Source organism: Condylura cristata, unplaced genomic scaffold (assembly GCF_000260355.1).
Source record: "Condylura cristata isolate star-nosed mole 26May11 unplaced genomic scaffold, ConCri1.0 scaffold00003, whole genome shotgun sequence".
Taxonomy (NCBI): Eukaryota; Metazoa; Chordata; class Mammalia; order Eulipotyphla; family Talpidae; genus Condylura; species Condylura cristata.
In genome coordinates, this window is record NW_004567104.1 from 59,326,976 (window position 1) to 59,341,016 (window position 14,041).

General features: G+C 32.3%; 1 protein-coding gene across 10 annotated transcripts in view; it reads right to left on the bottom strand.

Annotated features, from left to right (window-relative positions):
• Positions 1-14,041, bottom strand: part of ROBO2 (roundabout, axon guidance receptor, homolog 2 (Drosophila)) — a 1,357,399-nt gene that overhangs the window by 110,344 nt on the left and 1,233,014 nt on the right. For all 10 annotated transcript variants that reach the window (XM_012731356.1, XM_012731319.1, XM_012731342.1 and 7 more), the window contains 2 exons: positions 7,839-7,966; positions 3,152-3,163 (listed from right to left, as the gene is read on the bottom strand). In XM_012731356.1, the coding sequence (XP_012586810.1) occupies positions 3,152-3,163; positions 7,839-7,966 (140 nt within the window). The remainder of the gene's footprint in view (positions 1-3,151; positions 3,164-7,838; positions 7,967-14,041) is intronic.

Genomic DNA, 14,041 nt, shown 5'->3' on the forward strand with positions numbered 1-14,041 from the left:
TTTAAATGTTTATGTATTTATGCATACGGAACTGGGGTACAGGCCATAGTTGCAGGGGTGCTGAAAGCCTTCACCAGAAACAGAGTGGGGAGCAGATCTACGAAGTACAATGCAGTGGGTGGAGAGCAGTGGGAGGGTCAGGAGAGGTCTGTCACACCATGTGAGTCACCTCCAAGGCAGGGATCGACCTCAGACTGAAACTGCTGCCGCTAGCTTGCAGTGCTGTGTCCTAACCTATTGTGGCACGAGGAAGGGACTGTCTGGATATTTTAATCAGCAAGTATGGGAGTGGGACTAACAGCTGTGTAAGAGACTGTGATGATATTTCAGATGAGGGAGTGAAATCTAATGAATGTGATCCTCCTTAGGCCCAGCTGATTGTTTTCTTTCAATAACATTTCCTACAGTGAGATCCATTCAATCAAGACTTGTTGCTCCACTCCAAAAGTACAAGTCAGAGGTCTTTATTCCCACTGTACACTGTACCATGCTACCAATCCTTTAATGAATATGCAGCTTATAAATGCCATAATTTGGAGATAAAACTTCTACTTTGAGGGTTTATAAGGTTTTCTAAATGGGCTTTCTCTCAACATTTATTCATTAATGTAATGTGGTGATTAATTATTGAACTGTAAATTTGTACAGCTGCATATATTTCTTTATTAAATTAATAAATAATAAATAATAAATAATTATAAATTAATTATAAATTAATTAAATCAATAAATAATTAATAAATCAATTTGTTGATTGAAGTAAACTTGGTTTAAAATACCCTATGCCTAGGTTCATATTTCTTCAGGTATCTGCCATCACACTGCCCCACCATCAAAACACCCACATCCTTTACCATAGGTCATGGGCCCTCTCTCCCCTCATCTAATTTTGTTTTGCAAACTTTGGGCATAAAGTACTCCCTGATTTTTTCTAAATTGTATAAATTTAGCACAAATTATTTCACCTAATAATGACTTTGGAATTAAAAGGTATATTTTCTCCTCATTTTGTGGTATCTAGTTTGTAGAACAATATTTATGTTATTGTTAAATGTTAAAACACTCTTCAGTCCACAAAATACTAACATTAATGTCATTTTCTAATATTTGAATATTTAATTCATTATTTTAATTGATGTCCCTTCTGGCCTTACAATAAAAGTCAAAATATCTAGAGTTCCTGAATTTAAATTAACATAAAAGTTGTAAAGAAAAAGCAGACTAATTTCCTCATTATCAGTTTTCTCTATGACAAGCCAATGAGATCATATCTAACATACAGTTTCCAAAATTAACAGTAGTTGTCAAGTTTAAAGTCTATTTTTTTATATTTCTGAACATTGTCAAAAAGATTTGAGATAGATTTATGAAATGACAGACTTTCCTAGAAAAGTACAAGGTGTCAAGATTCTATTCTTTAGTTTCAATTTAATGGGGATTTAAGAAATCATTTCAAACAAAAAACACAGAAATAACTTGAATTGCTGCGAAATGACAAATTCATCTCAATACTCTCTGCACATCACACTGTTCAATAAATGTATTTTTTTATTTATGAATTTTAAATAGATTGGAAATCAATGACACCATTCAGTTATAGGCACTTATGAAAAAACATAAACCAAGTGACCATGTTTATTACCTTATATATAAAAATAATTTACATTAATTTGCAATATTATTCCTATATTCTTTGCCTTTCTCTTCTTAATTTTAGCTGTAATTATTAATATAATCCCTACAACAATGAAATTTAAAAATTGACATATTCCCAATTTTGTCACATTAATTGGAAAAAGCATGCTTACTTTAATAGTTATTTCAAGAAAAATAACTGCAGTTCAAGTTCAAATTGAGTATAAGTCATAACTATATTTAAACATATTAAAATATCAAATAACTTTTAGAAACTAGAAATTTTAACCACTGTTGATATATGAAACATTTTCACATATATGATAAAACTTGAACTCAATTCACTCCTGCAATGAATTTGATAGGTAGTATTATCCTCTTGACTTTATACGTAAAGTTGCTGATAATTAGGAATATTAAATAACTGGCAAAGGGAGTGACAGAAATGACAGAACCGAAATATAGCTGTGGCACCAAAAGTCTACCTACTATTCTTTATAAACATGTGGAAATATACTAATTAATAGTAAAGTGTGTGATTATTTCAACCAATGGAGGGAAATATTGTGACTTTGAACCAACCTATATCAAATTCAATGAAGTTAAACTACTTTATAAAGAAAGTTTTAAAAGTTAGATAAGAAATTTATGAAGGTGTATCAAATTGAATCTTACTAAAGAGTCTCTTGATATATTGAAGAAACTAAGCTGCAAATTCATTCATTCATTCACTATTGCATTCATCCATCCAATTATTTACTTACAACGCAATTCCCAATATTCCTTTTGTTTAAACACATTTATTGATAGATTAAGCTAAACTTTGAAAGGAGATGCAGAAAGGTTATTAAATCAATGACTTTGAAAAGATTTATCTTCCAAATGTTTACAAATAATTACTACTTAAATTATTGCAAGCGCAAGCTGTTAACTTCAGTTTTGCAAAGCCAAATGAAGGATGAGCTATAATAAAACCACAAACTTCTCATGCCAAAGAACACAGCTCATTCCCCTCTTTTCCTCTTATTACCTACTGACAACAACTTGGTCTTCTAATTTTATTATTAGGCATGCAGATAAGAAGTATGCTGCAATTAAAAATACCCTTAAAAATCTGGGCACTGAGCAGCTTAACATAGAATTGCAAAAAAAAAAAAAAAATCAAGCTCGTTAATTTAGTTCATAATCTTTTATCTTAATGAATATCAAATAAATCAATAATTGATACATACATATAAGAAAAAATGGAGGTAGTGAAAATTAATAGTCTATGATAATAACCATCAATATATCTTTAACAAAAATTGTTACTTCTTCATTGCTGCATAGCAAAGGTTACTATAAAGATGGTTTATCGAAGTGAATAAAAGATTAGGAGCAACTTTTATAACAGATAGTCCCACAAGTAATATTTTAACGGGTGAATACATATATTTCATTTTGTCAAACCCTACTATGCATGAGTTATGAAGCATTGTACAAAGCCATGCGAAATGGATAGAAGGATGGCTACTTACCAACAGGGCGAGCTGAAGACATTACAATGGTGTGGTGAGAACATAAAGAAGAAATTAAAAAAAAAAGAAAGAAAAGAAAATTATCAGAATGCATGATGTGTAATGCTACATTTAAGTATGGACAGTAGAGTGATTTCTTGTCTCATAATTCAAATATGAACAGGATGTCTGAATTTGACAAAGCTGAAAGTTATACATGTAATTCTAAGAATATAATCATTTTGCATCCAGGACTGACAATAGCAATTGTAGAGATATTTTAAGTAAAGTTTTCATAGTGACTTACTATAGCTATTACCTTAAAGATCTTTTTAGGGTTAAGCAGTCTAGTGTTACACCAAAGTTAAGAACCTGATGAATATAACTATTCAAGTCACAGACTAGCAAATGTCATGTCAATAAAAGAAGGCTTCACTGTCTGATTTAAATAGCAATTGGATTTTAAGCATGGTTAGTCAGTACCATTACAAGAACTACTAAAAGCTCCTGCTGCTGCTTTTCAGCCAGTAATAAGTTAAGATCACATCACTTTTCATCCATGGACAGGGTGGATGAAAATATAACAAATAGGTTGGAACATCCTTAGAGATTTCAACTGAGTAGCTCACTAACTACTGTTAAGCTTGTTTTTTTTTTTTTTGTTTGTTTTTGTTTTTGTTTTTTTTTTGTTTTTTTGGCAGAGGGCAGGAAACAATGACTGACAAGTTGATTCTTGTTCATACTGAGCATGGCTTTCAAACTGCTGTTTCAACAAATTATTTTCTATTATATCATAACTTTCAATCACTAAAATCAGTGTAACAGGCTATAATATTAAAGAAAAAGAGAAGAGAAAACATGGTGCCAAATCATGCTCATAACAATGATTTTTTTTTCACTTAGTCTAGGAAACTTTTTTTAAAGTATTTTTTGTTTATATTAATAGACAATTTTCTCATATTTCCAAATTAGTATTTACTCATACAAAACCAATTCACACAATTATAAACACAACTGTTATGTAGTTTGTGTAAAGTCACTTCTGACTCATTTTTAAAAATTCATTAGAGTATGAGTGATTTGATTAGGATACAAATGTTGTAAATCTTGACCTCTAGCATTATGTCATAGATATTGCAAGAGACACACAGGCCGTAATAATAACACTTTCTTTAAATAGAATTATACCGAGTCAATTTAGATAGTAAACCACTTTATATAAAGGCAATGGACAAATATAAAACATAAAATCTCATTATACAATTGAAGAAGAAATGTATGTAGTGACATTTGAACTTTTTATGAAATCTTACATTCAAAGTATGTGTTCAAATAGTGTATTACCATATTCCTGCGGAAAAGTCCTAGTCCATACATAATGTGATTCTACAATTTATGGTAGGGTGGATACATCTCTAGCACAGTGGGCTAACATAGCCACTGAAACCATACTGACAGCCATGAATACATTCAAAAAGTATAATTATACTATATATATCTTAGAAAAAAGTGCTGGCATTATCGCTCTGTGAGATTCATTGTCTTGCAATGTTATTCACAATGGAAAGGGGAAGACTGAGGAATACCTAGAACAAAACAATTACAACAGTCCTATGGAAATTCCAGCTTAGTGAAATTCTAGTGTGCCTATTCTATAGTATATATGAGTTTACTAGATGCAAGATACTTGAGAATTTGTTCCACTCATAATTTGCTTCCTTTTTTTTAATGTGGGAGGATATATAAAAATACCAGCCGAAGACAACAAATTATAGACTAAACACATGAAATTGTGTCTTAGCTTAACTGATGAGATTCCTCTTAATTTTTCCAATGTCCAATAGAAAAATATTTTTTTCTACTTTTGAGTTTGTATTTTTTAGGTGGCAACTCAACCTGAATCTCAAACATCATGTTCCCTTTAGAAACACAAGGCATTTTGTGTATCTATATGGTGTCTATATTTTGAATCTGTAATATTAAAGAGAGAGAAAAAAGAAGTAACCATGTTTTTAAAAAAATGAAATATACATCTTTTTCACTTGGCCCAAGGTAATTAAAAAACTTAATGCTTTATTACCATGGGACAAACACTAGTTTTTTAGACAAAGTCTTTATTAAAAGTCAATTTAAGCAACTGAAAAAAATGGTAGAATTGTATTTCCAAATATGTAGTTTGTGTTCTTTGTGAACCCTCTTAGAAAAAGTGCTACTAGAGGAAATTGGGAGGTTGATTATTGTTGAGCATTAGTTCCTTCTAATTTTTATGTTGGTTAAGTCAACAAAAGGAGCAACTTGGTATTAAGATTATTTTTACTGTCTGTTTTACCATTTGCTTGAAATGGAGAACAACTGAGAGGATCTTTCTTGTAGATTTTTTTTTTTTTTTTTTACTATAGAGTTTGGTTTGCTTTTATCCACTTGGCTAAAGAGAACAACATGGTAAAATGTTAGCAGAAACATTACAGTGACAATTCCTGTTTTTGTTACAGAGTAACATTTCATCCTGAAATACATCCAGTAGGTGGAGTTTTCAAAATCAGCAAATTATGTTAAATGGTGTCCCTGCATGAAATGGATGAAAATGAAAACAGACTCTTGGGTGAGTTGATCCCATCAAATATAACAATCCAAGGAAGGGCTGAATATTTCATTTTTGTGCATCGAAAAAAAATCAAGTCACAGGTAATGTATCAACTGTTATTCTGAGAAATACCAATTCACTTCTAATGGTTAAAAAAAAAAATTACATCGCATTTTATACTATAAGGAATTTTTTTCTTTAGTTCTGTTTTTGAGGTATTAGTCAAAAATACCTCATTTATCATTAGTCAAAAATACCTCATTTATCATAAATACACACTATAAAGATTAAACTCTAATCCATTTAGGGGGAAGGTTATTTAAGGTTTGTTGACTTTGTTTCAATTCTTATGAAAAGTAAATAACTTCCCATAAATTTTGTAAATTAGCCTTAAACACAAAGGCACAAGGAGGAGGATACCTATTTAAAGAAAATGTAAAACCTGAAACTTTCAACAAATTATGAAAACAATTAGATGGGAAAGATCATAAAGCAAACTGACATCTGGAAGTTTCATTCACCCAATTATTCAAGTATAAAGGCACCCCCAGTGCTTCCAGAAACAAACAACTCTTCACATTTTTCTCACCACTTGCTTATAGTTAGCAAATATGTTTTGAATGAAATTTTCCTTGGCTGATTGTTTTTTGTTTTTTTTTTCTTTTTCCCCCCAGTCACTACAGAAACAAATAAACAAGCAAACATACTTTGGGGAAATGTGGTCAAGGGCACTGTTTTGCAGAGGACTGCTTAGACAACTGCAAACAAATATATGTGAGAATGCATGCTCACATACAAAATGTCTCTTAATGGAAATGTTTTCCAATAATTAGCTCATCAATTCTATATTTCTTTTCTATCTAAATCTGCATGGGGGGAACGCAGATTAGGTGGAGGAGGATTGAAGCCTCCAATGCTTTTCCAGGTATCCAGAGTGGCTGCATCTTAATAGTTACTCAGACAAAGATATACATACATACATACATACATACATGTATATATATGTATGTATGTATTTTTTGGATGCCCTAACTTTAGATCTTTCTTACCAGAGGAAGAACCAAGCTGGAAATCCCTGACTTGTTTCTCCTGATTAAAAAATTCCTCCAAACCCTAATCCTAATCTCATGAAATCCATGTTTCTTGAAGCAATGCTATGCAAGGGTTAAGAGGTAAGATGTAACTGAGATCTGGAAGAAAACAGACAACCATACTTATCATGAGGAATTGAAGGAGACATCCATTAGGGTGGTGGAAGAAAGGTTTAAAACTGAGCAACAGGCAATGTGCTTGCCCAATTCTCTATAAAGTCCTGCGAGTATAAATGATGCTGTGGGTAATGTTTGCTTGGCAAGAGTAACTGTCTACATGGTACGACGTGATACCTTGGGCTATATAATTTATTCGTGTGGATCAACATGTTCCACAGGAAGACAGTTAATTCATTCTAACTCATTTTAGAGGTAAGTAATGCTTTCTTTCACTTACAAGCAATTCCAGTGAGTCTGTTAAAGAACATTATCCTGTGACTGAGAAGGTGCATGACATCTGGAAAGTGAAGTTATTACAGGAGCAGCACTGACTATTTCAATTATTTAAGGCCAATGAACTTCACGAGTCACTCTCTAAATCAGATTATCTCAATGTGGGTGCGCCATTCATTTTTGCTGTTAGAAATAGTGTAAGCTCTATTTTTTTTTTCTTTCCAAGTTGCTTTTTGAATGCAGAAATAAATAAATAAATAAAAAGTATTTCAAAACAGGATTCTAGTAGGGGAAGTGTCAATCCAGCAACCAGAAAACCAAGCTTTGGAACTAGTATTATTTAAAAGCAGTAAATCACTCAAAGTAGTGAAAATGCAGAAGATTAGTGTAAAATACTTTCTATCTGAAGACATACATTTAAACTGTCTGAGCTATTAGTTACTAAATACAAGTCCCTTCAAATGATCTTGATGAGCCCAAATTTAAAGTAATTATATTTCCATTAGTAACAGAACAGACATAAATCTAGCCTTTTACTATGATAAAACAGTTTCAGCTTTTGTTTTGATTGTGAGTTCACTTACCAATAACCAAAAAGAGTCTTCCTGTTCAATTACGTCTCACAGCCTAAGTGTCTTACCTCGCACTGTTAGGGTAGCTGCGGCCTCCACTTTGCCAACACGATTCTCAGCAATACACATGTAGGAGCCTTCATCTGTACTCAGAGCCTTTTTGATTCTCAGTGTGTAATCATCTTTGATGTCATACCTGTGTAGAATATAGACAGGCCTTATTAAATAATATTGGTTTTATTTAGAAAAATAAGGCTAAGTGTTCACCTTCCAGTTTCTCTTCCTCATCTGTATATTTCACCTTAAACAAGAAACACACAAGGTTCAATCATAAAGTGCAGTTACTTAGATTAAAGGTGATACTAACTTGTTCACTAATTTCATGTCTGCTCGCTATGCTCCCTAGCTGTTATATTATCTATTACTTTTGTTTTCTATATGGATACAAACCGTTCTGATGTATTAATAAGGGAAAAAAAATCAGAAATTATATGTTGTGTCACCATTTAAAAAAAAAAAAAAGACAAACTTTCATTCATGGCGTCACTGACAAAATCCTCTGAATCATGATTTGTGATTTCACAGATGAGGAAGCTGATGGTCTAGTAAAACGCTTTGCTCAGAGAAAATCAGAATGCAAAGTTAGAACTAAAACTCTCAACCTGGCACTTTACCCATTCTGTGCAAATTTATGACGGATAAGCTGCTTTAGCAACAACATTCAGCAAACATTTAGTCACAATTTATGACAAAATGTTTTACTTCAGGTTAGATAAATTAATTGTATATTCAATAATATGGGCAGCAAATATGAGAATGACTAGTATCTTGTTTTCATAACAAAGCATGTTTATTTAAAAATCACAGATTACATATTAATATTGATCTTATATAACTAAAAAATCTGATTTCCTGAGACTTCTCACTTTTTGAAGAAATGTGCAAGAATAGGAATGGGATTACTGAATCATACACTATATATATATATATATATATATGAATATATTTCGATTTAACCTTTTTTTAAATTAAAAGTATCCTGATCACAGATATTAGTTATTATTTATTCTACTCATGGTTATATAATGGGCCCCCATAAAAATTAAAAAATTAAAAGTGATATACTGTCCTAGAAATAAGACTAGAACATAGGCAACGAGAGAAATCCTCTACTGAGGATTCTGAGAACCTTGATAATGGGTATGGTGTGATAATATACATCTGAAGCAGAATTACTGTGTACCCTTAAATCACATACAGTGATGTAAACTAATATGACCTCAATTAAAACAATATAATTGAAAGAATTTTTGAAGAATAACCTTAATATTTTTTTCTGAGTAATGAAAGAGGTCATCTTGCAAAGAACCACACTAATATTAGCAAATAGTACCTATGATTTTCAGTTTTTACAATTACAGAGCAGGGTTTCAGACACAGATTGTAAAACCAAATGTAGGAAAATGGCCTCATGGTATAGAGACTCCTGAGAGACTACTGATTGGATGCCAAAGCGGTATCGATCTTGCTCAAGGTCATAGGTCCATCTGCATTTGAGACTGGGTAATCTCTGAATTAGACAAAAGTATTTACAGTATCAAGTCAATGCTCATACATGTAAAATGTATAGAGTGGTGCAAATGGTGCTCATTTAGCATTATTTTCCCCTCAAGATTACTGAAATTTGAGATTATAAGATGATGTAATTATTTTTACAAAAATATTTATGAATTCTATTCTGCATGCCATATACTGCATTTACCATTGAGGAAATATGTTTCATAGGGCTTCCAGCTGGAAAGGAGGACACTGTCCTCACAGGATGGTAGATCAGAATGATCACTAAGGTTATTTCCAGGTAACACATACATCCACCTAACTGCATTGCATTCTGCATATAGTTCTAAGAATCATGCTATCCACCTCCACTAGAAATATTAGACCTTATCACAATGAAGTATCACCGTATAAAAGCAAACAGCCTTTGAGGTTTCTCAGGTATCATGGTGCTCAGAATCCTTTAAATTCTCATTTTTCACTGGATCTTTGTGGGGATTGTGACTATTAACAGCTATATGAATGTATATAAAAAATCTTTCTCTATATATAAAATAATTGACTGAATTAAGAGAAACCTTAAGTACTCTTCTGCAACCATCAGCAATTCTGTCTGCAGAGATCTACAGTGACACTTCAAGCCGATTCCTATCAGATATATCTGAATATGAGAATCTATGAATGATGATGCAACAAAACACTTGATGAATAAAACATTCTTCAAGAAGTTTCAACTATTGCTAATTACTCTTTGTGCCAAGAAGAAATGATAATTATATAATTTGTTCAGCTTTTCTAAACACATGGCCTTATTTTTCTTCCTCAAGATAGCTACCTTGTTCCCACTTATTCTTGTGCTTCTATTTTGACTTCAGGGATTGTCATTTTTCATTTTCCATTGATCATTCTTGATTTTTAAGATAAAACACATACAATGTACACATGTATATTCCCTTGAAGATGCCTTTCTGGCCCAACAAGACTAAATTATATCTCTGTTACCTTATTAAAATCACTTATATTTCTAATTTGTTTTTCAGTACATTTTGTTTCATTTTCTTCAAAGCTAATATCTCCATCAAATTATTTGCTGCCTTGTTAATTGTATTCTTTGTGCACAAGAGCATGTTTTCTCTATGAGTGTAAGAACTGGTTCTTTCCTGTTCTGAGTTATAAGTCCAAGTATGACAAGAAAGCATTTGAGATGTTGGATGTTTCTTGAGTGAATGATGAGACACCCAACATAGGCTTAAATCTCTACGTAGTTCTTTCACAACACTGTTACAAATAAAGTAATTTTATGTGGAACTAAAAGTTAACTAAAATATACCACTCTAATTTAGCAAGAAACACAAGAATGTTGCTAAGTTTATAAAGCAGCAGTCAACTCTAAAATGTAGGTTAAACTGATATCAACATAATTCTATAAATGTAAATACATGGAATATTTAATACATAAATGCAACCAGATAGAGTTAAAATAAAGAAGCTAGCAAATCCTGGTCTGTAATCAAGATTACATTATCATCATTAATAAATTTCCTTATGCAAATTGGCAATATGGTAAAACAATCTTTCTCCCTGCATCAAAACAGCGTCAATATAAATGAAAAGAAAACAATGGATAATCTGGTGGTAGGAAAACTATAGTGATCACAACTGATGGGTGAAAAGCTATAGGTAGAAAACAAACAAGGATGAAAAATAATGATACATGTCTAAAGCAGATATTAAGACTACAGGAGAACAAAGCAAGGCATTTTATTTGCACAATGCATTCAAATTTTGCAAAATTGTTTTATTATTTTGCAGCTAAGGTTGTTTAACATGAAATGTTCTTTTAAAATAAAATGACAATAAAAAGACATTTTCTTGTGTCCTGAAATATACTCTGTCATTTAACCTTATAACAATTCTAGGAGGTAAGGAATGAAGATACTGTTTCTGCCATTTTTTTTAATTAGACATATAAAGTTCAATATGAAAACAAATCATTTTGTTTGCTCTTACATTTTTAGTAAAATATGGTTAGCAGTATCTAGGTAGTATAGTCAATTTTCCTCCCTGTTTGTCAAGAAAGGGATTACAGACATAAAAAGTGAAAAGGTAAAGAACATGAACACTTCATGTGTAAAAATAATAAATTTAAAAGAATACTATTTAGGTTTATAAAACCATGAAGACCATTTTCTTCAACTGCATTACAGAGGATAAAGTTTTCAACCAAGAAATAGCATAAAGATTCACTTTTTAAACTTTAAATTGTGTGAATCTAAAAAAGGGAAGTTAGAATGAACAAGGGTTATATTCCTCAAATGGTAACTGTCCCCACATATTTTTCCTTAGCTGGTTCTATGAGTAAATGGGCATCTACAAAGTTAGTTTGATAGGCCGAATTGTTCCGAGAATGCAGACACGGATCTGGATATAGAAACTTGCACTATTAAACTCAGAATTGCAATTTGACCATCTATGGGCTGAAATCTGCACCAAGGCAAGTTTGAGGTATCTGTGCTTTGATTTGCTAATGTTTTTAAATTATGGGAATAATGAAATCATTTAAGTTTTTCACATACAAATTTAAGCATTTTTCCATTCTGTCTTACTCCAAAGTACACCCCCTTTCTCCCTCACCACTACCAGTTTATCTAATATAAATGGAGACACCTGTGTCATTCCTGACCCCGCTGAATCACACTGCTCATTTCTGGCCTCAAGCCTGATACTATCCAGAGAATCAAGATATTCAATACTATCACCAACTATCACTATCAGAAGTATCTACTGTCATTGAGAAGATATACATAAAATTGTAATCAAGTTGGTTCTAATCAGCAAAAACTTAAGAAATAAGATATTTAGAGAATTTGCATCCCCAAACCTTGAAAATCCAGAAAGTAAATATTTCAAACATTATTATCTTCATATCCTGGCAATCAGAGGTAAAGGCAAAGTTAATTTCCAAAGACAACAAGGAAAACGATTAAAGTCTGGGGGAAAACTGTCATAACTGTCATAAATATCTACTCCCTGTCTTTGCTTTTTTTTTTTTTAAAGATTTATTTATTTGTGCATACAGAACTGGGATACAGGCCAGAGGTGTGGTGTCAGAGAGAGGATTCACCAGAGACAGAGTGGGGAGCAGGGCAGGCAGATTGACAAAGTACACTGCTGAGGGGAGCAGCAGGTGGGTCAGGAGAGGTCTGCTGTACCATGTGGATCTTCTCCGGGGCCAGGAACGAACTCATGCAGAAGTGGCTTCAGCTTCTTAGTACTGTGCTTTAACCCTCTGCACCACCAGGGAGGGCCCATTTTTACTTTTTACTTTTTTTTTTTTTTTAAACAGGTCATGATATCTTGGTGACAATTTTTTTCCCCTAAAAATACATATTTCACGAGAAATTAGATGTCATATATTTCTAAAACGTGTTTTTATTGTATTATCTTCTGTATAAATTGGTATATGACTAATTGTTTCATGGGTGCTTTAGACTATTACATTTGATAACTGGGGGAATATTAACTTGACTCTAGAAAGCAAATTTGGACTGAGAAATAGTCATATACATTTAAAGAGATCTTTATAGTTTACAAAGAGTTTAATGTATGCTTTTACAACAAGTGACTGCGAGGAAAAATATCGTTCCAAACACCATTTTATAGAAGATGTTGAATTTATTGTTTTGAGTTATAAAGGGAGCAAACTAGTGTTATCTGCAGCAAGTACATTTATTTTCAAACAGAGAGAAACTCGTCCCTTCCTGTGTGTGCTTAGTGTTATGTGTACATGGATACTGGATTGGAGTGTACTGTGTAAAAGTGACTCTGTATTCAGAACTTCAGTAATTCTAGAAAGTTTTTCTCTAGTCAACATTCTTCTCAGTGTTATTGTAAACCAGCTGTAATCCTAAGGAGATTCATAAATGTGTTCATTGAAGTGCATGTGTGTATACATATACATACATGTACACATATATATGTGTATGTTTTATAAATCAATCAGATTTTGTGCTTAGCCTCCCTTAAATAGATAAGATCACATTTTAAATAACTAAATCATACTTTGGCATAGAACAGCTACTTTTAAACATGGTATAATGTTTATGTTATCAAGATGTAGGAAATATCATCTGACTTTAATTAAAAAAAAAATAGAAACAGATGAAAAAACAGCTCTGGTGAGGAAATCCTAATAGAAATTGGATGATTTTCATTGTGAAATCTGCCAGTCTCAGACTAGTATAAATGCAGTCATTGTTGCCAGGTTTGATTAATGACAGTTGTACAATCATGTGCTGACAGTCCCTACCAGGAAGGTACCTTTTTTTTATTTTCTGATATGAAACACTGTTGAAAAATGCAACCCAATCAGATTTGGCCCCCGGACAACATGTGCTATCATCACTGTACCATGAATTGAGATTGATTGGTAACCAGCTGTGACAGAGTGGGAAAAGCAGCTCTGTTTTTTTGTGTTGTTTCTTTCCCAAGCAAAAAAATCAAAAAAAAAAAAAAAAAGGGGGGGGGGGAAGGGGAGGTGGAAGGAAACTGTATTGTGTCAAAACCATTACCATTGACCATCTATGGGCTGAAATCTGCACCAAGGCAAGTTTGAGGTGTCTGTGCTTTGATTTGCTAATGTTTTTAAATTATGGGAATAATGAAATCATTTAAGTTTTTCACATACAAATTTAAGCATTTTTCCATTCTGTCT